The 24522-nt window shown below is 50.6% G+C and overlaps 1 protein-coding gene across 1 annotated transcript in view; it reads right to left on the reverse strand.

The window, feature by feature from the left end:
- The window catches only part of SMIM35 (small integral membrane protein 35), a 72985-nt gene that overhangs the window by 40255 nt on the left and 8208 nt on the right, over positions 1-24522 (reverse strand). Inside the window, exon 2 of the mRNA XM_055094914.3 lies at positions 4850-5001. Within this exon, the coding sequence (XP_054950889.2) occupies positions 4850-4971 (122 nt within the window). The 5' untranslated portion in view covers positions 4972-5001. The remainder of the gene's footprint in view (positions 1-4849; positions 5002-24522) is intronic.

Consider the following 24522-nt stretch of genomic DNA (forward strand, 5'->3'; position numbering starts at 1 on the left):
GCATGTACAGAAAAACATTGACATTTTCTCATCAGATAAAGAGATGTCCTTTCTGTACATCTGTCTTTGTGAAGTTAAATTTTCTTGGAATCTCAGCTCCTTGCAGCTTGGAATGCAGCTCCATGGATAGACAGCTGCATTTTTGGTGATGATCCATCGAAGTTTTTGATCAAACTCATCCAGAGACTTTGGTTGCTCATGCTGTTGTTTCAGATGACCAGTTATAAAGCTGGGTGCACACAAGTAACAACCACGGTGCCATGGATTTACGTCTTGCCCTTTTTGACCTATTTCTTTATGAACATGGTTCATCTGCTCATAACTCTTATACCCATGCAACCGTCATTACCTGAGTGTTTATGCGTGCAAAAATATGTATGTTATCACTGCCTATTTTATTGTGTAATGTACACTATAAAGTGTCCTGTTGTGTTTTTATATGTTTCCAATATAAATCCCCTTTGAAATGGAAATAAATATGTTTTAATGAATGTTTTCATTATTTTTTCCAGAATTATATTTTCAGGATTTTTTTTTTTTTTTTTTTTTTTTTTGAGACAGAGCTTTGTTCTGTTACCCAGGCTGGAGTGCAGTGGCCCGATCTCTGCTCACTACAACCTCCACCTCCCAGGTTCAAGCGATTCTCCTACCTCAGCCTCCTGAGAAGCTGGGATTACAGGTGCGCGCCACCATGCCTGGCTAATTTTTGTATTTTTTGGTAGAGGCAGGATTTCACCAAGTTGATCGGGCTGGACTCAAATTCCTGACCTCAAATGATACATCTGCCTCAGCCTCCCAAAGTGCTGGGGTTACAGGCGTGAGCCACTGCACCTGGCCTAATTTTTGGGATTTTGAACTTTCAGGATTTCAACATTCAGGATTGTGTCTTTTGGAATTATGATCAGCTCCAAAAAGGGAAGGCCGTCCCTGCCTCCCATGTCTCTGGTATGACATTCCTGTTTGTGGCTGCCAAGGCCAATTTGGCAGCCTCTGAGTGGATCCCTCAAATTCCAGGGCCTCCAAGGTACGCGGATTTTCTGCCAGGGTCAGGATGAACTATAGAGACCCCATCTTGCAGGAAGTCATGCGCTATTCCTGGTTTCCTAAGGACCCCACCAGCTGTTCCATTTCAACAGCCTTACTCACTCTATGCCACACCTGCCACCACCACCCCGGCCCTGCCACCTCCAACCAAGACATGCTTTGTTTGTGCTTTTTTGGCCTCTGCAGTGCTGAATTCATACCTGAATGTGATGTCTTTTGGTGGGGCATGTCTTCTCCTGGGGTCCCCCACTACTTGTTAAATATGTCTAGTCATTTCCCTTAGTTTCCCCTGGCTCTTGAAGGACTCTGAGTCGGAGACTCTACTCTATGCAATTCATTCTCATCCTCCTCTTCACACCAGCTCATGTCTGCCTACAAAACACCACCCAATAGCTGCTTCTTCTAGGAAGTCCTCCTTGGTTATTGATTCGATAATCATATACTATTCTTTTCCTACATAGGCCAGGCATCTGGAAATGGGAGAAAGAGCTGCAGACCTCTGGTGGAGAGAAAGAGGAGCTGAGATAGCACACAGTGACAGGTAATCTGTGCTATAAGAGGTAAACGTGGGGGCTTGGAGAGCACTAGGGGAGAGCCCAAAACCCAGATTTGAGGGTGATGCCAAGGAAGCATCCCTGGACTATGTGAGGTCTGTGATGAATTGTGAAGGATGGTCAGTAGTCAGTTGCCAAGCAGAGGAGGTGGTGAAGGAAGAAGAGGCTCTAGGCTGAAGGTGGACAGGTAGGAGAGATCACGGTTCCCTTAAGGTTCCGTGTGGCCAGGTAGTGGCCGACGATCAAGTGGTGGATGGGGCAGGTCATGGAGGTCTTGCCGCTTCTCAAGGAGAGGCGGGATTCTATTGGCCCCTGAGAGGCTCACTTGGGCCAGGGTTGGGACATGCTGGGAGTAGCGAGCCCAGGCTAAGGCGGCCCTCCAGGCAGCCAGAAGGGTCATCCTGGAGAGATGATGGGAGCCTGACCCAGGGCAAGGGACAGGGGAGAGGTGGATAGGACATCAGGAAGGGAGGGTCAGCAGAACTGGGAATCAATTGGAGGTAGTAAGTTAGGGAGAGAGGGGAGGCCTGGTGACTCCTGGGTGTTGATTAGGCAACAGGGTGGATGGCAATGCCACTGATCAAAATGGGGACATGCAGGAAGGCAGTTCCATCATCCTGTTGAGCTCAAGGTACCTGCCAGACCCCACGAGGAGATGTCCATGCAGCAATAGAGATGTAGGTTTAGAGCTCAGGAGGGTCCCCTGGACCAGAAAGCTGAATTTGGGAGATATCAGCACCCAGGTGATAGGTGTAATCGCAGAAGGGGATGAAATCCCCAGGAGGAGAATAAAAGCAAGAAAAAGAGAGGGCCACAGAGGAACCCCTCGGGAACACCGACATACAAAGTGGAGATGACGGAGAAGATCCAGACAGGGAAGGACAATCACGGTGTGAGAAAGGCTCCAGGAAGACAGGCCAATTCTGCAGAGAAGGCAAGCGAGATCATTTAACACCATTTGCAGAAGTAACAACGGAGGTCATCAGTGGCCTCTGCAAACACAGTTCCAGTGAAATGAAGGGAGCAGAGGCCAGACCACCGAGGGGTGTAGAGTGGATGGAGGTGCAAGGAGGTGGTGAAGAAAGGAGAAAAATAGCCAGGCCACACATTTCCATGAGAACTGGAGGTGACAAAGGTTGGCCGCTCACTCCCCAAACTGGGTGGTGAGGGGAAGGAAGGAGGTCTGGCCACAGAGCGAGAGCAGCCGGTAGCCTCAAGGGAGAGCGGTGCATTGGAAGAAGGGAGATGTGGGCATAGCTACCTGCTGGAGAAAGGGCGGCACTGAAGGCGCAGAAGGAACTGCCAACTGGTGCTCTCTTAAGAAGGAGGAATCGAGTTCAGAAGGCTTTGAAGGGATAGAGACAAACCTTCCTGGAAACCGAAGTGCACTCAGGAAGGGTCTGGGTGTAGTTATGTGTATGGGAGTGGGAAGGATAAGGAGAGGCAAGACATGAGGCATTCCTATCTGAGGATCTCTGCTTCCTCTGTGCAGTAGGAGGTCAGAGCATCTGATGAGAGCATTGGGGGAGGGGAGTCCTGATGGGGACCTTGAAGAGGACTCTGAAACATGAACAGAGCCACTGTGGGGAAAGAACTGACCGTGGGCATCTAGATGACACACTGCTGGGGGTGGGAGACTCCGCTGGGCGCTGGAGGCAGTGCCGTTGCTGTGGTCACTGCTCTGTGGCCAAAGGACTTTTCAGCACCCAGGTGCAGGGGTGGTGTGGGTGGATGGCTGGCCTGCCCCAGGGCTGCAGTGTTGCCGGCCAGGTATGGGAGAAGAACAAGGATGAAGGTATTATATTTGCAAGTGAGTGGTACGTTGAGGGGATTCGCCTCGGGGGCTGAAAGCAAAGCCAGGAAGGAGCTGATGAAATGAGAGAAATCGGAGGTGTGATGAGAGAAATTGGAGGTGTTGGGAGCTGGGATTCTTCATGAGGCAGACAGCAGGCGGAATGCAGGCACGAGGGTGGAAAGGCTGGAAGGATGGCAGCGCAGGACTGGAGGATGACTGACCAGAGACTGAGCTTGATGATGCCAAGAGGCAATTTTTGTGGAATGAAACACAAACAGACATTATCGTTCAAAGTAAACGATGATATTCATCTCCAGTTCATCCAAGCCTATAATTTGATACCTGGCTGCAGGGTAGGGTAACCGCAGGCAGGGGATTAAACTCTGTTGACCCTGTGACCTAGTTGACATAGGGTCATACTGACAGCTAATTAATTGTCCTGCCTAATTAGAGCAAGTTTTGTAATTGTTTTAAAAATTTGTCTCAGGTCCCCGTGGCCTGGGGGCTGGTCACCCTGTTGTGGGACTGTTCTGCTGGGCCAGGAGAGCAGGGTCCCTGAAGCGGAGCATGCATTGGCTGCCACACACCTCTCAGGACTTCCCTGCAGCCCCCACGGTAACTGGCTGTCTCCTCTTCCTGGGCTCACCCCTCCTTGCACTGAGCTTTCTCTCCTCCTATCCCAGTCTCAGGTTCAGTATTCACCCCAGGGCCAGGAGTGTGGGGAAGGGGCTAGAGCTGCACATGGACCCAAGGCGGGAGGGGCGCAGGCCTGGGCAGGTGGGCAGCTTTGGACGAGGGACCAGCAAGCAGCTGCAGCCTGGGCACAAGAAGAAATGACGGGGCGAGGAATGGGGTGCGAAACCACAGGGTGAGAGGCACGTGCCTGGGACCAGGCTTGGAGTAGAAGTGAAACCAGAAATCCAGTTGTAAGCACAAGAGAAAAATCAGAACCTCAGGGAACTCAGGGCAGATGCCTCTCTATCAAAGGCGGGGCAGTGCAGACTGGGAACCAAAAACCCAGGGCACCCATCTGGACCCGAGGGCTGCGGCGCAGAGCACGTCCTGCCTCCAGGCCAAACTGCTCTGGGAGGTGACCAAGAGCCCAGCTTGGGGGGCCTGGGGAAAGAATGGGGTGGGAGCTGTCCTTCTGCAGAACAGGAAGCCACAGCTTCAGAGCCTCTCCCCACCTTCCTATCCCTAAAGCAGCAAGTGCTTCTGAGGCTTTGCTGGTAACTACAGAGAAGCAGGAGAGAGGTCAAAAAGGGCAAGAGGGGCAAGCGACAAATGCATCAGAAACGTCCCCAGAGCGTGGTGACAGAGCTGGGGGAGGCCTCCCACCAGGCCAGGGTCTTGTCCAGAGACAGGGACCATCCCAGTTCCTCCACACTTGGGTTTGTCCCACACTGGCATCTGCACACAGCCTCAGTGTGAGTCACCAGGCACTGCCAGCACCTACGCCAACATTAGGGTCTGCAGAGGCCAGAGTGTGTGATTGAGAACATCTTCAAGCTCCCGGCCATCCTGTAGAGGAGTTATAACCTGGGGGGCGTGGGACTTCCTATTCACAGTAAATATCATCCCATGACACTGCTCCAATGTGAGAAGTCTCTAGAAGAGGGAAGGTCACGTGAAGAACGCTGTCACCTGTGATGCCCAGGCATGGGGGCGGGGCAGTTCTCAGTCTGGGAGGGGAAGTGGTGCCCCTCACTCCTCACACAGGTGCTGAGAGGAGGGAAGAGCACCCAGCATGGAGCCCACAGCCCTGCAGGGGTCTGGGCTCTGCCACTCACCGAGGGCTCACCTCTTACTTGGAACATGAGCAGCCTCATAGACACATCTCAGAGTGCAGAATGTGTGGAAGGTCTCTGCCAACTGTGAAGCATGACACACAAGTTGGCTGCTGTTGTTAAAAACCCAAGAGCACGCAACACGCAACAGGGGCGCTGGGGCCCAGGCAAGCAACTAACTGATAGGCCTTGGGGTGCCCTGGGGTCCATCAGGATCCTTCCGTTTCAGCAGGTCTTCCCACGTAGCTCTACCTCCATTCATTTGCCGCCTTACCTGGAAAAGCAGCCTGGAATCCCAGAGCCCTGCCTCACTCTGAGCCCAGATGAAACCCCAAACTGCTATTACAAACCACCATATCTGAGACACAGGGTGAGGTGCTCAATCCTACTGGATAAACTTGTCTAGAATTCCGGCTCCCACGCCGGCCTAGGGATCAGAGGCCTCCCACTCCCTCCGTGACAGGGAAGATAAGTACCAAAGCAAGCTAGGAACCTACAGGCAGGGAATGATTAGCATTTTATCTCATAGCCTTGAGCCTGGGAGCGAGTGGAGGCTGCACTGCCCTGGCAGACACACCTGCAGACTCACCTGTGAGGGCCCAGGAGGAGAGGAGTCTGAGTGGGGTGCCAGGAGGCAGCCATGGCTGTGCCCAAGCCCAGTCCCCTTATCACAACCCAATTCTCGTGCTCTAGGGGCTCCCTCAAGCCGTATCTACTCACATGCCTCTCCTCCAGGTCCCCCACCCATGTGGCCTGCCTAGAGTCTCTGCCCAGAGCCCAGACCACTCCCCATCCCACCACCTCTCAGGTGAACGGGGATGGGGTAGGAGGCTGAGGTCTTTCTCCCCTGACAAGAGTCTCAGCCCCACTTCCCATGCTGTGAGTGTGAGCACCCACTCCCACCTCCCCACACACCTTTTGCAATTATAATAGCTCTTGGTGCTAATGAAAGTGCTGGGAAATACAAAATCGGGTCTACTGGCATCGGAAGGCATGAGTCAGGGTTTTGCTGTAGTCTGTTTCGATTCGGCCTTTTCTTCCCAGGCCGGCAGCGAGGGCAGGACAGGGGCCAGGCAGCCCTGGGAAGCCTTAGTGGTGGAAACCCAGGGACGGCTGCCATGCTCACCTGGGAGACTCCTTGACAGCCTTTCCCTTCTAGGCTTAGCATCCTGTGTTCCTCTGGACCCCCGGGGGTCTGGGAGAGCAACTGCAAATGGCTGTCTGGGACCCCCTTCTATAGAGTCCAGGGTGTCCTTCTGGCTGTTCCCCTCGCCACCCCTTCCTCTAACTCCCTGCCAGCTCCAGGTTCCCTGGAATGCTGGTTCCAATCTGGCTTCCAAGTCTCTCTTAGCCAGCCAGACATGGGTACTCCCATCATCCCTCCCACATGGCTGCCCTCATCCTTTGGATCCCCAGGCAGACACCCACCCTGGCCCCCTTTTAATTTTCCTTTTTTGATCTATAAGTAAGAGAGGGACAGAGAAAGCACTTCCAGGCTGCCCCTCTCCACCCCTGTGACCTCACATCACAGTGTCCTGGTTGCAGGTTGAGGAACTCCAGTGGGAAGCGTCCAGGCCAGCAGAGGCTCCCAGAGGCACTGCTTCTGCTGAGTCACCCATTCTAGCATATGGTCGTGGCCCTGCTTGTTCCAAAACAGGACACCTTGCACTGCCACTCGTGGCAGACACATGACACCCACAGTGGGAGTGACTGAGAGGCTATAGACAGGCCAGGGCGTAAGCCCAGCATCATTTCAACCCCGTCTCCTCCAAGAAGGGAGGTGGTTAAGACCCCAAGCTTCAGCTGCAGAGAGACCCAGCTTCAAATCCCAGATCTGAGAGTGTTTCCCTGTAGGTGAAATGGAGAAAATAATGCCCACCTCACAAGATTGAAAAGATTGGATGATCAATTCACAGAAGGCATTTAGCAAGTGCCCTCTCAATAAGTGGCATTTCTAGCTATTTTTATGCCAATGTATTACATTTTTTAAGTAGTAAATTATTTCAGGGACTAGAGTGGCAGGTCCCCAGCTGGAGCTACCTTCTTCTTGGCATTAGTGCTCCAGGGAAGCAGAATCAGTAACTAGGTTACCAGATGAACACCGTCGGATCAAAGGAAGTGGGAGGGGTGGGGGATACTTCACCTGAGCCCTGGGAAAACCTCACAGATCCCGCTGGCCTCCACAGAGGCAACCTCTGTTAAGCAGAACCTGCTCCTGTTCCCCACAGCCCTTCCTGCGACCTGGGCTGCTGGACACTGATTAGCTTGGATCTATGGGGCCCATTTCCTCTGCACCTAGTACCCCTCTTTGGTGACTCTTTTGCTAGGTATGTGGGTGTCACTGACTAAGCCAGCATCAAGCCTCTGTCCCCATTATGAGTTGACTTCACAAAACCAACCCTCCCTGCTCAAGGGATTCCCACTTTTGCAGCCCACAGCAAAAGCATTGGCGTGTAAGTAACAATGCCACCCACGACGTGGGGCAGAACCCCACCAACTGCCTCAGTCCAAGTTCATTACAACTCAGTCTCCCCTTGGAATTGGAAGGTCCTTGACCTCCCACCAACTAAGCTTCCAATTTTGTTTCATCAAAAATGAAAGTGGGACCAGGCGCAGTGGCTCATCCCTGTAATCCCATCCCTTTAGGAGGCCAAGGTAGGTGGATCACCTGAGGTCAGGAGTTCAAGACCAGCTTGGCCAACATGGTGAAATCCCATCTCTACCAAAAATACAAAAACTGGCTGGGCGTGGTGGTGGGTGCCTGTAATCCCAGCTACTTGGGAGGCCGAGGCAGGAGAATCACTTGAACCCGGGTGGTGGTTGCAGTGAGCCAAGACTGTGCCATTGTACTCCAGCCTGGGCAACAGAGCAAGACTCCATCTCAAAAACAAACAAACAAAAGTGGGTCAAGAGAGGCACCCCCAAGCTAATACATCAAGTCAGGCTTCCCTTCAGTTCGCAGGGGCCAAGACCACAGGCCAGCCCAGCTCCTCTCCAGACGCTGCTGGAAGGCTCCTTCCCAGCCAAAGCAAAGGTGACAGCTGCCTCTGATGCTTCCCAAAGACCAGCTGGGAGTCAGCAATGGAGACAGGTGGTTCACTTGGGCTCTGGCTTCTTCCATTTGCAACAGAGAACAGGGCATGTGGATGGGGAAAGAAGGAACCCAGGACAAGGGCTTCCTCCCTCCCAACCCTCTCCCGGCCCTCCCTCCACACTCCTGCACCCTTGCCTTCTTTGTGTCTCTGAGTTTCTGCCTCTTCGTTTACTTCCATCTGTTTTTCTGTTGCCTCTTTTATTTTCTCTCTCTCTTAATTCTGTCAGAGGCATGTGAATCACAGCAATTCCAGCTTGAATAGGAGCTGGGTAAAATGAGGCTGAAACCTACTGGGCTGCATTCCCAGACAGTTAAGGTATTCTAAGTCACAGGAAGAGACAGGAGGTCAACACATGATACAGGTCATAAAGACCTTGCTGATAAAACAGGTTGCATTAAAGGAGCTGGCCAAAACCCACCAAGACCAAGATGGCGACAAGAGTGACCTCTGGTCATCCTCACTGCTGCACTCCCACCAGTGCCAAGATGGTTTACAAATGCCATGGCAAAGTCAGGAAGGTTCCCTATTTGGTCTAAAAAGAGGAGGCATGAATAATCCACCCCTTGTTTAGCATATCATCAAGAAATAACCATAAAAATGGGCAACCAGCAGCCCTCGGGGCTGCTCTGTCTATGGAGTAGCCATTCTTTTATTCCTTTAGTTTCTTAATAAACTTGCTTTCCCTTTGCACTGTGGACTTGCTGTGAATTCTTTCTTGGGTGAGATCCAAGAACCCCCTCTTGGGGTCTGGATGGGGACCCCTTTCCTGTAACACTTCTACTCTTCTTTCTGTTTCTTTCAGTTGATGATTTTCTGCTTACCTTTCTACTCTTTCTGTTTACTGTCTCTCTTGTCTCCATTTTTCTGTCTTTATTTCTAAATCTTCTTTACCCTCTTCATGTTGAATCTTTTTGCCTATTGTGATAAATATATTTGGTCCTCGGCCCCATTTCCTGGCATACAACTCCTAAAGTCCTTAGAAACTCCAAAGGTTGTCTTTTTGTGTGCTAATGAGCTGACTGAGGCCTGGAAGCGCCTAGGTGGCTTCAGGTAGATCAGGGGCTGATCACCAGAAAGCACAAGGCAGGATTAGAAGGTTGGGTTTTAAGCCCCACCCCTAACCTTAGGGGAGGAGAGAGGGGCTGGAGGGTAAGTTGATCACCAATGGCCCGTGGCTTAATCAATCATGCTTATGTAATGAAGCCTCCATAAAAGCCTAAAAAAGGACAGATAGCTGAACAGGTGGAGGTTTCCAGAAGGGGACGTGACTAGGGAGGGCATGAAAGCCCCGTGTCCCTTACCCCATATCTCACCCTATGTATCTCTTCATCTGTATCATTTGTAATATCCTTTATAGTAAACCTGTAAAGGTAAGTGTTCTCCTAAGTTCTCTGAGTCACTCCAGCAAATGAGGGAGTCATGGGAACGCCAAATGAAGAACAACTGGATAGAAGGTCCAGAGGCCTAGATTTGTAACTAGTGGGAAGGGAGTTGCGGTCTTGTGGCACTGAGCCCGCAACAACCATAAGATCTGTTGCTATCTGGTAGATAGTGTTGGAATTGAGTTGACTTGAAGTGTCAGCCAGTGTCTGCTGCAGAAATGATTGCTTACTGGTGTGTGGGGAGAACCTCCAGGCATTTGGTCACAGAAGTCTATTGCGTTGATGATTGTGGCATGAGAACCAAGGGGAAAATTGAGTTTGAGTTTTTTCCTAACACACCAATCTATATCACTCTTCTTTTCTCTTGCAAAGAAAAAATTTTAAATGGGAGATCAGATAGGCACCAATCTGCCATTGATTTCATACACCGTGTTCCCCATCCACATGGACCCCAAGGTCCCACCGGAGGTTCAGGTTGGCGGTTCTGGGTGTCATCCTCAGAGTCATCTCTAATACTAAAGGGTTTTGTTTGTTTTCTTTTTAAGAGAAGAAATCTCCCTATGTTGCCCAGGCTGGCTTCAAATTCCTGGGCTCAGGAGATCCTCTTCCCTCAGCCTCCTGAGTAGCTGGGACTACAGGCATGTGCCATCGTGCCTGGCTTTTGTTATGTTATTTGTCTGTTTTTTCAGGGGTGGAGATTTTTTGTTGTTTTCTTCATCACTATTATTATCATTATTATTATTATTATTATTATTATTATTATTATTGTTATTATTGAGACAGGGTCTCGCTTTGTTGCCTAGGCTGGAGTGCAGTGGCAAGATCTTGGCTCCCTGCAACCTCTACTTCCCGGGTCCGAGCCATCCTCCTACCTCAGCCTCCCAAGTAGCTGGGACTACAGGCATGTGCCACCACGCCTGGCTAATTTTTGTAATTTTTAGTAGAGATAGGGTTTCGCTATATCACCCAAGCTGGTCTCATATTTCTAGACTCAAGCGATATGTCCGCCTGGCGGAATTGTGCTGGGATTACAGGCATGAGCCACCATGCCCAGCCTTCATCACTAACATTAAATGCTAGCCTTCTCTGGGTCAAGCCCCGAGTGGGCTCTGAGTCAAGCACACCCTGCCCTGGAGTGATACAGATATCCCAACTCAGAAATGACCAGATAAGGCCAGAATGCATATTCCTGTCCTAAAGCGTGGCCCTGTAGAGCCCTTCTGCGTGGTCAAACACCCGTCCCTCCCCAGCCTAGGCAGCTGCACAGCGCCCAAACCTGCCCTGCGCCACCTGCTTCTCCACTGCATTTCACTTTGCTTATCTCAGCATCCAATTACAGCAAGGACACTCCCAGCCTAATCTGGCTTTCCCAATGCTTTGGCCTAGAGCACCGTGAAGAAGTAGCCTTGTCACGTCCATGATGGCTCACAGGAGGAGGAAGACAGGGTACCTGCATTTTGAGTGGTTTTGCAAAAGTGAAATATAGAGAGTGATCAGGAGGCAGGAGAATAGGGCCTGGAGGCAGGGAACCTAAGGCCAATTCATGCTGACTTCCTAGAACTAAATCAAAAGGAAAACCCCAACTTTCACAACTTCCGTCGCTGGCGAAGTTTTCTTTTGCATAGGAGTATAACTTTGTAACTTCACTTTAGCCTCTGGTCACTTTCCACAGGCGAATCAGACATTTGCATAGGGTGTAACTTTGTAACTTCACTTCAATCTCTGGTTGGTCTCTCTCCACAACCAATCAGACTGATTGTGGTCCTCTACTTCATTTACATAGGGTGTACACTAAGTAATCAATGAGAAACCTCTAGAGGGTATTTAAGCCCCAGAAAATTCTGTACCCAGTCCCTTGAGCTTCTTGTTCAGCCCACTCCCACCCTGTGGAGTGTGCTTTTGTTTTCATTAAATCTCTGCTTTTGTTGCTTCATTATTTTCTTGCTTTGTGCGTTTTGTCCAATTCTTTGTTCGAAGCACAAAGAATCAGGACACCCTCCACTGGTAACAATCAGGGTCTGATACCTGGGATGCAGCACCCAGTGACCAGGCTAGAATCAGGAGGTCTGGACAGAGGACACCATTACTGCCTGAGTTACTCATCATGACCATGACCCAGCCCGCTCGCTCACCTGGGCCTTGCTGGGGAAGAGGGGGCTGCAGCCCCAAACCAGCCACAGGACCCCCGGACGTACGACCTCCACCCAGGGCTCTCCCTGGCACCTCTGACTCAAACTGTTCAGTCCCAGACTCTTCACCTTTCTCCCCAAACCCACCTCTGTTTGCCACCTTGGTAGGTGGTACTATTATTTGCCTAATCCCCCCAGACACCTGGAAATACCCCGGGATTGGATCTCTTCACCCTTGTTTTCCAAATCTAGTCAGTCACCAAGTCCAACGTGCATGTGAAATTGCTCTGCCCTCCTGGCTGCCCTACCCTGGGTTTGGGATCTCATCTCTCACCTGGACCGCTGCATGAGTTCCCTACTATTCTCTCTACCCCAGGCTCTCCATCCACACAGCTACCAAAGTGATCTTTCAAAATAAAACAAAAACAAACAAGTCATCCTCCTGCTTAAACTCCTACTGGCTCCTTATTACCTAGAGCTGTGGTCTCCAAAGTTCTTTGATCTCTGTCAGTAACAAAAGAATTTTAGCACACATCTCTAATATATGTATTTATGTATAAATTATATTTACATACATTACCATCACTAGCCAATATCTGAAGGCATAATACGCCCTGAGAGACAGAGTAGTACTAACATCAGGAAACTTGAGACTATATTTCAAATTATCTTAGCCGGGCATGGTGGCATGCCTGAGTCCCAGCTACTCAGGAGGCAAAAGGATCACTTGAACCCAGGAGATCAAGACTGCAGTGAGTCGTGATCCTGCCACTGCACTCCAGCCTGGGTGACAGAGTGAGACCTTGACTTAAAAAAAAAAAAAATCAAAACATTATCTTGATAATTCTGGATTTTTTTTTTTTTGCCAGTTTCTATCAAGTAAAATGAGATTGTTACAATTTTACACTCAAGATAGAAAGATAATGGGAGCCCACTCGGAGTAGGGGAGCAAGAGCCTGGCCATTTGCTTGTGCTTGCCTGCATCCTTCTCTTAATCCCTGATATCTTTTCAGGAAATTTCCTAAATACCTTGTCCATTGTGTGAGGATTAATTTAGTTAAAACCAGATGAGATCACCGAGAAATCCACTTCACAGACCACGTGTAAACATGTCACAATATGCTAACCCTCTCAGACCCTCGCAGATGCGCACAACATGTGGGCCATTGACACAGGGACCAAGTGCAGACACGAGGCCAACCTGTATATTAAATATTAGAAATGCACCAGGTGCGGTGGCACGTGCCTGTAGTCACAGCTACTCGGGAGGCTGAGGCAGGAAGATCACTAGAGTCCTCACTTGAGTTCTGGGCCTCGGTTTGCTATGCTCATCAGGTGTCCACACTAAGTTCAGCATCAATATGGTGACCTCTTAGGAGCAGGGGGCCACCTGGTTGCCTAAGGTAGGGTGAACTGGCCCAGGTGGGAAATGGAGCACCTCAAAACTCCCGTGCTGATCAGTAGTAGGATCATGCCTGTGAATAGCCACTGCACTCCAGCCTGGGCAGCATAGCGAGACCCTGTCTCTTAAAAAAAAATTGGCTGGGTGCAGTGACTCATGCCTGTAATCCCAGCACTTTGGGAGGCCAAGGCAGGCGGATCACCTGAGGTCAGGAGTTCAAGACCAGCCTGGCCAAGATGGTGAAACCCCGTCTCTACTAAAAATACAAAAAATTAGCCAGGTGTGGTGGTGCGCCTATAGTTCAACTTCTCGGGAGGCTGAGGTGGGAGAATTGCTTGAACCCAGGAGATGGAGGTTGCAGTGAGCCGAGATCACGCCATTGCACTCCAGCTTGGGCAACAGGGGTGAAACTCCATCTCAAAAAACAACAACAAAACAACAACAAACATATATATATATATATATATATATATGAAAAGTTTAGTTGCTTTCTTTGTTTTTAGTTAAGAAATACACAGAAATAGAAGTTTCTCTATTTTTTCTCTATCCCAATGGTTTGTCTTGCATAATTTCTGGGTACAAGAACTTTAGTTTAGGGGCTTCCAGTACATAAGGTCTGTGTCCAAATTCCTTACTTGTGTACAGATCCTTCAAAAGAAAATGTCTATTGCAAGAGTTTCTCATAACTGGAGCCACGTATGATTCATCTCCCTGGCCCCAGCACCAAGCTGCCACAGAAAGGATGCTCAGTATCTGTGGGTCAGTCACCATTTCCCCCAGCGCACACAGCCTCCTCTCTGGACTGGATGCTCTTCCTCCCATTGCACCCCTGGTTTTCCACCTGATAAAGTCCTGCTCCTCCCCGTAAGCTCAATCCAAATGCTCCCTCCTCGGGGAGGGAGCCCTCCGGTTCTGTGTGCTCTTTCCTCTTAGAGTTTGCCAACAGGATGACAGCACGATCTCTGTGTCGAGTCTCCCTCCCGGCCTGTGAAAGAGCTGCAGACAGCGCCTTATTCATCTTTGTGTCCTCAGTGTCCAGCACACTAGAGGCCCTCGTAAACGTTGGATGAAGGAGAGGCTTTTACAGAGACGGGGGTGAGGCCAAGAGACAGTCTGGGCCCAAGGATTTCAGTTTCAAGAACTTTCATTCTCAGCCTGAACCCACCCCTCTGCAGGCAGCCTGGGGAATGAGCTGGGGCAAGGATGAAGGAGGGAAGCTGAGGGAGGGTGAGCCAGGATGGTACCTGCATGTGGAACCTCACAGCGCTGTTTCCTGCTGGCCTTTCAGGCTGCAGATGAAGTCTATTGGGAAAAGCGAGAAACCCGGGGTAGCGGAGTGACCTTCCACCACCTGGCGGCGCTGTGTCTGCATTCTCGACCACCCCACAGAGGCCCAGCGGCATCCAGGAGCCGTGGTCTCTCCCCACGCATCACTCCGTGGCCAGAAGCACTCAGTCATGCCAGAGGCACCAGCATTATCAATACATTATCATCCGTGGGATTTGGCAAGGCCTAACCACGACGATCTAAAAGCATTCTCTCTTCCAGCAGGTTCAACCCAAAGAACTCATTTGTTAATCATCCTCATGGAAAACTGAATCATCCCCAGGTCTTCCCCCCGTCAGTCCTCTCTATTCTGCATCAGCAGCATCTGTGAATGCCAGCACCCCAGCATCCCACACTGCACCTGTGCTCTGGGTCTGCCTGCCAAGTACAGGCTGTGAGGTATCAGGCCACCCCCTCAGTTCCCTCATCTGTAAGATGGGAACATTAACACTTTGTTTGCAAGGTTATTAGATATCTTATATATGCACAACACAGAGTAGAATGTCAGTAAATAATATTCATCTTCCTTTTCTTCGTCTTCATGCCGGTAGACCAGGCCTTAATTAAGATCTTCTCCATCTCTTGCCTGAACTATTGGCACTGTCTCTAACCCCCTCTCCCTGCCTCGCCCCCACACTACTGCCAGAATTATCTTCCTCTGTGGCACGAGTTATGTTTTAAACCAAAGTCACTCTACCAACATTTACACACCTTTCGTTTGCCAGTCACTGTGCTGGTGCCACAGATATAAATAAAGGAGAGATCTCCCAGGGAGCTCGGTACAGGGGCTTCATATACGCTTTAGAGACTGTTTTAGTTAGAATACTGCCATGGCTTCAGTGTGTGTCCCCAAAAGCATGTGTCGGAAACTTAATCTCCAATGAATAGTGTTGGGAGGTAGGGCCTAAGGAGAGGGTATTAGGCCATGAGGGCACAGTGAATGTATTAGTCTGTTATCTTGGGAGCTGGTTCCCTATAAAAGGATAGAAAGAAGTTCATACAAGGCCAGGCACGGTGGCTCGTGCCTGTAATCCCAACACTTTGGAAAGCCGAGGTGGGTGGATCACCTGAGGTCAGGAGTTCGAGACTAGCCTGGTCAACATGGCAAAACCCCGTCTCTACTAAAAATACAAAATTAGCCAGCGGTGGTGGCAGGCACCTGTAATCCCAGCCACTCGGGAGGTTGAGGCAGGAGAATCACACAAACCAGGAAGGTGGAGGTTGCAGTGAGTCGAGATCATGCCATTCACCAAGGCAATACAGCTGGGAGGCAACAGAGCTAAGATTTAAAGCTATGCACGGAGGTCATTCCAAGTATATGTTGTTCATTATCCGGATACTGAGAAAAACAAATGGGATAAAGTAAATCTATACCATTTACTTTCTAGCCAGATTCTTTTTTTTCCTTTTCTTTTTTTTGAGGTGGAGTTTCACTCATTGCCTAGGCTGGAGTGCAATGGTGCGACCTCGGCTCACTGCAGCCTCCGCCTCCCGGGTTCAAGCGATTCTCCTGCCTCAGGCTCCCCAGTAACTGGGATTACAGGCACCTACCACCACGCCCAGCTAATTTTTGTATTTTTAGTAGAGACGGGGTTTCACCCTGTTGGCCAGGCTGGTCTCGAACTCCTGACCTCAGGTGATCCATCTGCCTCGGCCTCCCAAAGTGCCCGGATTACAGCCGTGAGCCACCGTGCCCAGCCTCTAGACAGATTCTTATTAAAAACACTGTCAAACACTGTATGTTCATGGTCTGGAGTTTATAGTGCATGTAGGATGGAAAGCAGTATGTCCCAGCTCCACTGTCCTTCCTGTGTCTTCTAACCCTTGGGCTGCCCCAGGGTGAAATTAAGAGTATCCTGGAGAGACAGATGAAAAGAAACGGGATGGACTCACAAATAATCTGAAATTAGTTCATTGCCTAATTAAAGGGGAGAGGACTGAGTGAACAGGATGTTCACTGAGACTGCCGGCAAATTACACCGACAATATGGAAACCGGAACCGAGGCAAACCCAGGCAGAACTCTGGTGCTACAGGAACCTGAGTCCTTCCCAGAGGTCCCCGGTGGGCTGCAGAAGCCAGTGTAGGCCCCCTCCAGGATCTACGCAGGGCCCACCATGTCTAGGGCAAAAGGCCTAGGCATCCTGGGTTACACCGACCTGGATCTCAACCCTGCCTGAGCCTCAGTTTACTCCCTTGTGAAATGGAGGTAATAGCAGCACCCACGTTATAGGGTGGCTGCAAAGACAAAATGAGACAATGAGACTTCTTTCCACAGGCAAAAGAGCCTGGCACATGGGAGCGCACATTATATGGTAGCTATTTCCTTACCGTGTGTGGCTTATTTGAAGCAAATGTGTCCTGCCATTCTGTCAGACTCATGCCTGTCTTCCCCTCACCCCCACCCTCAAGTCAGGTATGTGGAAGGGAACACCTGTTCATCCTGGCAGGGGCCAGAGGAAGGTCAGCTCCCACTGAACAGAGGTGACTAGGGCTCAGGGTTGGGATCCAGGTTTGGGATTCTCAATTGCCTCGGTTCTTTGGTACAGATAATTGAGGCTCAATTCAACCGCCTCTGAGACTAAATGATGTCTTAGGAGAAGGACTGCTAAGCAGTAGAAATCCTTTCTAGAAAGCTAGTGAATCAACAGGGAGCCTGCTTTGCATCCCCTCACAGTGAGCCAAGGTGCCCCCTGTTGGCCTCTGTAAAAAAGACACTGGGTTCCCTCCACGCTGCATTCCAGAGCTGCTTGGTATGAGTGAGCCTGGGCTGTTGCCAGCTCATGCCCACCCACTGCGCCCTTCTCTACCTAATTTCTTGGAAGAGATTTGAACAAATGAGCCAGTCACTGAAACTGATCTCAATTTACTTGGGTTCAAAGGGAAGAACCATAGGCTCTGCTGGCTGGAAGGAACCTCAGGGGTTCATCTATGTCAAGCTCCAGTCTCTGAATTCAGCTCACTTCAGAAATAATAGCCTCTACCCACTCCTGAGTGTGGGAAGAGACCTAGAACAGCATTGCTCAAACTTTAAGGTGAATTCAAATCACCTGGGGATCTTGGAATGCAGACTCTGACTGAATAAGAGTGGGGTGTGCTGAGATTCTGCACTTCTAACCAGCTTCCAGCACTGGTGACATTGCTGGGTCCATGGGCACACATACCTTGAGCAGGAAGGATCTACAGGGCTTGCTGCCCTCAGAAGCTCCTAGAAGGGAAGGGCAGTATATGGGCAGACTGAGCTCTTCAAGGCAGGAGATATTTTATTTTTCCCAACCACAGTGTCTAACCACATTGTCTGATATCATCATAGAAAATACTTGCTGGCTGGCTGGATGGATGGGTGGATGGATGGCCAGGCACATATAGACAGATGAGTGGGTGACTGCTGATACTGAGATCAAATGCACAATCAGAAACAACTGGCAGCCAGGCACCGTGGCTCACACCTGTAATCCCAGCACTTTGGGAGGCCAAGGTGGGTGGAGCACCTGAGGTCAGCAGTTCGAGATCAGCCTGGCCAACACGGCAAAACCCGTCTCTACTAAAATAAAAAAGTTAGCCGGGTGTGATGGCAGAGACCTGTAATCCCAGCTACTCCGGAGGCTGAGGCAGGAGAATTGCTTGAGCCTGGGAGGCAGAGGTTGCAGTGAGCAGAGATCGTGACATTGCACTCCAACCTGGGTGACAGAGCTAGACTCCGTCCTCAAAAAGAAACAACTGGCAATTGATATATCATCCTACGAATTACTATAGCTAAGCAAAAATATCTAGGGGAAAAATGAAGGCAGGAAGAAAGAAGGAAATCAGGCAGGGAGGAGAGGAAGGAGGAAGGGAGCAGAGAGAGCTGTAAAAATGAAAAAAGGTTTCCAAACCCCCAAGTGTTCTCTTTTTATCTCTACTAGAACATCTTTTTAAGCTTACTGTGATGTGTGGATGTCTCCTGTCTCCTTCAGTAGACTGTAGGGTGTATGTATTCAGAGCCTGTGTTTTATCTCCTAATCCACAGTGCCTAACACAAGAGGTAGGCCTAGCATGAGCTCCATAAACACACATTTTGTGAAATGAATGGGGATAACAGTGCCATTTACAACATCTCTCTTAGGCACCAAACACTTCACATGGAAGTGAAGGTCTTGTGTTGTCGTTGTTGTTTTTGAGACGGAGTCTCGCTCTGTCACCCAGGCTGGAGTGCAGTGGCCACGATCTTGGGTCACTGCAACCTCCACCTGGGTTCAAGCGATTCTCCTGCCTCAACCTCCTGAGTAGCTGGGATTACAGGCACCCTCCACCACGCCCGGCTAATTTTTTTTGGTATTTTTAGTAGAGTAGTTTGGTATTTTTAATAGAGGTTTTGCCATGTTGGCCAGGCTGGTCTCAAACTCCTGACCTCAAGTGATCCACCTGCCTTGACCTCCCAAAGTGCTGGGAATACAGGCATGAGCCAATGCGCCCAGCCAGGATTATCTCTTAATCTTCATAACAACCCTATGAGGTCAGAAGTATTGTTATCCCCACTTTACAGATGAAGAAGGTGGTGTGCAAGAGGATTAAATAAGATGCCCATGGTTACACAAATCATTAGTGTCTGAGATTAGGAGGCAGGACCCCAGGCCACTAGAGCTCATGCTCTTGACCAGGGAGGATTCAGGTTTTGAGAGGCCTGAAGCTTATGCATTTTGAGGGGCTTGGTTTTTTTCAAAAAGCAACAGACTCTTTAATGTGGTTTAAAATACATCCAGATCAAGTCCCTGGCTGTTGTGAATGCCGAAAAGAGACAAAAAAGCTGCCAGTGCAGCTTCAAACAAGTCTGAGCGTCAGGCTGGCCCATAAGGAAAGCAGTTGCAGGGACAGGAGGCAGCCCCCTCCTCCAGGAAGGGCGACAGGAGCAGCCGGGTGCCTGCCTGTCCCTGGGGTGACGGCCTCTGTGCTGTGCAAGGCGGGAGGGCTGTGGCAATAGGCCTTGGACCTCCCCCACGGACACCAGCGAGTTCCCCTGGCCTCTGGGTCAGCCCTCAGCAGCGCCGCCATGATGGGGTGGAGGAGGGTTAAATAACCATCTTTACAGAAATAATATTCTCCAGCAGAACATGTCTGAGCTCACACCATTGTCCAGAAACCTCATAGAAAACAAACAACAAAGTTTTTTAAAGTGCTGCTGACACCTCTCAGAATCTGGTGTGCATAGAGCTCTCAGCTGGACGAGACCTGTTGGTCCTAAAACTGAGGTCACCTGTATGGGACCAGCCTGGGTAAGGAAGGCTCTGGCCTTCACTCACAGGGATAGGCCACTTCTTGAGGGGCTTTCTTGAAGAAAAAGCACGTCAAAGAAATATTCAGCAAAATTTACAAAAATGTATGATTGTGTGAACATATTGCCGGGCCCTTTCCCAGGGCCCTGGAAGGAACCGTGCAAGTGAGGGGCTCTGAAGCTTCAGCTTCAGGAGTTTCATGATAACTCTGCCTCGGATCTTGACACACATGCTGGAAACAGATAAGGAAAGGGAAGAAGGAAGAGAAAAAAATGTCAAAAATAAAGAGGAAGAGATAAAAGAGAAGTAATGGGAGGGAAAGAAGGGAGGAAAAACAGGAGGAGAATCTAAAGAGATGGATGGGCAAGAGAAAGAAGCAGGCAGGACAGGGCTGAGGGAGAGCTGAGGCTTCCTCCGGGAGAATGGGGGTTCTGGGCTGGGTGCGGTGGCTCACACTTGTAGTCCCAGCACTTTGGGAAACCAAAGCGAGTGGATCGCTTGAGCTCAGGGGTTTGAGACTAGCCTGGCCAACATGGTGAAACCCTGTCTCTACAAAAAATACAAAAATAAGCCAGGCATAGTGGCTCACACCTGTAATCCCAGCTACTTGGGGGACTGAGGCGGGGGAATCCCTTGAGCTCAGGAGGTGGAGGTTACAGTGAGCTGAGGCTGCACCACTGCACTCCAGCCTGGGCAACAGAGGGGGACCCTGTCTCAGAAAAAAAAAAAAAAAAAAGAATGTGGGTTCTGGTCCAGCTGGTTTTCCCTGGCACCTGGGAGAGGTGGGCCTCTGTTGTCTCCAGGCCACTGTGCCTCCCTCTGTAAACCTTCACCCCCACCTGCAGGCATCACAGCCACCCTGCCCAGTCCTGCTTATGTGCCTTCTTCCCGGACCTCTCCACAAACTCCCAGACCCAAATGGGAGCAGAAGCCAGGAGGGCTGAGTCATCATCCCTCCAACCAGCCATGCCCAGCAGCCTTCATGCCCAGACAGCTGCGTCTTTCCTGGTTCATCACCTGAGCACCAGGTAAAGCAATGCAAACCTGTGGGCCAGATGTTTAGCCTGGCACATAGAGGAACCAAGACAACTGAAAACGTGGCTCCCAGTGGCCCACTGGCTTCTCACTGCCCTGCTGCTGGGGAGGTGCCTGCCTGGACCATCACGGCCCTGACCCTGAGGTCACCTGAGATCACAGGCTCTTGCCTCTGCCCAAGACTTCCAACTCTCAAGGCCACCAGCCATCAGTAAGGAAGGGCTGGGGCTGTGCTGGCTCCAGAGCCCTGCAGGCCAGCTTCAGATCTCTGCTGCTCAGAGACAAGTCCAAGGCCACACTGCATTCATCAGCTGAGATTTGGCCAATAATCCATTACACAGATCCGGTATTCCTCCTGCTCAGACATCACTGGGGTCCTCCATGGGCCATATTATCCCAAACCATGGACCTGGGGCTTTCAAACACTTGTGTTCCATTCAGCCTGTTCACAAGCCTGGCAGTGTGAACCAGTAAGAGAACCAGGTTCCAGCCCCAACTCTGCCCGAAACTACTTCGTGTCCATGAGCTATAGTTTCCTTAGCTGACAAATGGGAACAAAATATTGGGGTTGTTGTTGTTGGAGAATTAAAGGGCTGATACACAGAAGCACGTTATCAACAGAAGGACTAATACACGCGTCTAACCCAGGCTGGTCTCCTGGGAGGGTCAGGTCTGAGAAATGGAAGGAGATCTGGATTCATATGGAACCAGACACTAATTCATTATGTGACTTTGGGTCATTGACTTTGCCTCTCTGGAATTTAGTTTTGTCACCCACAGAATGGGGGAACAATGTGGACAATTATCCAAGTCTCTCCCAGCAAAATGTCTGTGGCTGTAAGGTTTCACCTTGCACATCCCCTGGCCAGGGGGGCAGCTCCAGCTATCAGGATGTGGCAGAACGTGAATCAGAAATGATCCTGTGGGGCTGGGTGCAGTGGCTCACGCCATAATCACAGCACTTTGGGAGGCTGAGGCAGGTGGATCAGTTGCAGCCAGGTGTTTGAGACCAGCCTGGCCAACATGGCAAAACCCCATCTCTACTAAAAATACAAATTAGCCAGGCATGGTGGCGCCCAACACCTGTAATCCCAGCAGCTACTTGGGAGGCTGAGGCAGGAGAATCACTTGAACCTGGGAGGTGGAGGTTGCAGTGAGCCAAGATCGCGCCACTGCACTCCAGCCTGGGCAACAGAGACTCTGTCTCAAAATAAAATAAAATAAAATACAAAAACACAAAACTTAGCTGGGTGTGGTGGCAGGTGGCTGTAGTCCCAGCTACTCGAGAGGCTGGAGCACGAGAATTGCTTGAACCTAGGAGGCGGAGGTTGCAGTGAGCTGAGATTGCGCCCCTGCACTCCAGCCTGGGGGACAGAGAGAGACCCTGTCTTAAAAAAAGAAAAGAAAAAAAGAAAGAAAGAAATGACCCTGTGGACGAGGAGACGTGGGCTCTAGCCAGAGCACCAATAGTGATTTTCAGAATATTGAACGGCTGCTGAGGCAGGGGCAGGAAGCACTAGTACATTGGCTCTGTGCAGGACAGCTTCACTTCTGGGATCCAGGGAAAGGGGGTACATCTTACCTCCCTAAGAGAAGAACTCCCTCCTTCTCTGTGGACTTTCCAATCCTATTGCTCCACACCTGGCAATGATCCCTTTGTACTGAGCTGCAAACTCTGTCGCCCAACCCCCAGACCACTCCAACTTCCCACAACCCCAAACCAAAGCACCCACACAGTGAGAAGTCATGCACCTAGAAGGTGGGGGGGGGGGGCGCGGAAACTTCTGGCATCACCCTCAGCCAACACCCAGTTGGGTGGAAGTCATTCAGGCGGGAAGGCTTTTGTTACACCTTAGGTGTGTCACCTGTTCTGAGGCCGAAGGTCCCATGAATGACTTCAGGTGTTGTTCCAGCCCCTAAGATAGGTGTCAGGTTACAAGACACATAATCATTCCAGTTTGGCAGCTTCACTTGTAGGGCTGTTTTAATCAAGCTGCCCAAAGTCCCCCAATCACTCCTGGAATACAGTAGACAGAGGCAGCAGCTTGCTAAGCGGACAAGGATGCTGGGCGTGAGGGACCAAGGCCTGCCCTGCACTGGGGCCTCCTCCAGCCAGTGCTGACCAGGGACTTCTGACCTGCTGGCCAGCCAGGACCTTTGTGGGGAGGCCCTCCTGCTGCCTTGGGGTGACAATCTCAGCTCCAGGCTACAGGGAGACCGGGAGGATCACAGAGCCAGCATGGTGAGTGTGGGGGCCCTCTGCTCCCAAGACACGGGAAGGGTGGGTCTCCCCATGTAAGGCCCTTCAAGCAGCCTGAGCGTCCATCAGCTGAGAATTCTGTGACACCTTCTAGGTTAAAAAAAGAGGCCACACCCAAATCCCCCCACACCCCAGCCCGGTACACGTCTCATACCCACCTGCCTTCCTCTCTTCCTCCATTGCCATGGTCCTTGGACCAGCTCACCTAAGAAGCTGAGCACAGAGCCAGGGCTGTCCTTCCCGACTATTCTTTCCTGAATCCTGCATGTTCTTTTGCCCAATGTCTCCAGGTCTGTTGGTTAGAGGTTGGCACTATTTTTCCAAGGCAGGGGGCTGTTCTGATGCCACGGTTGCCCTCTGCCACTCCCTGGGGAAACTGATTCCTTTTCTTTTTAAAGAAAAGTGTAGACTGGGTGCAGTGGCTCACGCCTGTAATCCCAGCACTTTGGGAGGCCAAGGCAGGCAGATCTCTCGAGGTCAGGAGTTTGAGACCAGCCTGGCCAGTATGGTGAAACCCCGTCCGTACTAAAAATACAAAAAATTAGCTAGGCGTGGTGGCAGGTGCCTGTAATCCCAGCTACTTGGGAGGCTGAGGCAGGAGAATCGCTTGAACTTGGGAGGCGGAGGTTGTGGTGAGCCAATATTGTGCCATTGCACTCCAACCTGGGCAACAAGAGTGAAACTCCGTCTCAAAAAAAAAAAAAAAAAAAAAAAAGAAAGAAGGAAAAGAAAAGAAAACAGTGCAGAGATGCCTCCAAACAATCTAGGGTGTTTGTGGACATCTTTTACTTGGTCTCTTTTCATGCCCTCACCCTCTCTCCTCCTTCTCCTCTGAATACCTGGAGCGTCTTCGCTGTCTTGGGGCAAAGAGAATCAACCCCATCTTTCAAGGAGGACAGCTGAGGGCCAGGGAGGGGAAGAGATAATAATTGGGTCTGAGGAGGAACCCAGGGGTCTTCCTTCTCCAATCCTTGGCCAAGAGGCAGCAATTGCCCAGCCACCAAAGTGAAAGGGAAGGGAAGAGAGGAAAGGAGAAGCCACTGTCCAAGGGGGAAGGGTGTGACCTGCAGGGGCCCCTCGAGTGATTGTCTCCTATTCCCAACCTGAGCACTTCCCACGACACTCTTCTGAAAATTCTGGCAAGAACAATTCTTAGTGCGGTTGTAGCTGATGATCAGAAAGGGGAAGGGGCTTCCCTTTGAGCCAGGATCAAAGCACAAGTTTCTTGCTTTCCCATCCAAGGAGGCGCCCCAAAGTTTGGCCTGTGTGCAGAGACGCTGTATCCCCTGGGGCTCCCAGGAGAGGAGAGCAGCTGTGGAGTCTACCTAGCTGTGAGCTGCTTCTGGGTGGCAGGCACTGAGGAGACCTGGGGTGTCTCTTGGGGGAGCAACAGAGAAGGGAATCATTTCTAGGGCAGGTCACTAACTGCAGAATCAGAAGGCTGAGGCCAGCTCCCTGATTA

Source organism: Pan paniscus, chromosome 9 (assembly GCF_029289425.2).
Source record: "Pan paniscus chromosome 9, NHGRI_mPanPan1-v2.0_pri, whole genome shotgun sequence".
In the NCBI taxonomy this organism is placed as follows: domain Eukaryota; kingdom Metazoa; phylum Chordata; class Mammalia; order Primates; family Hominidae; genus Pan; species Pan paniscus.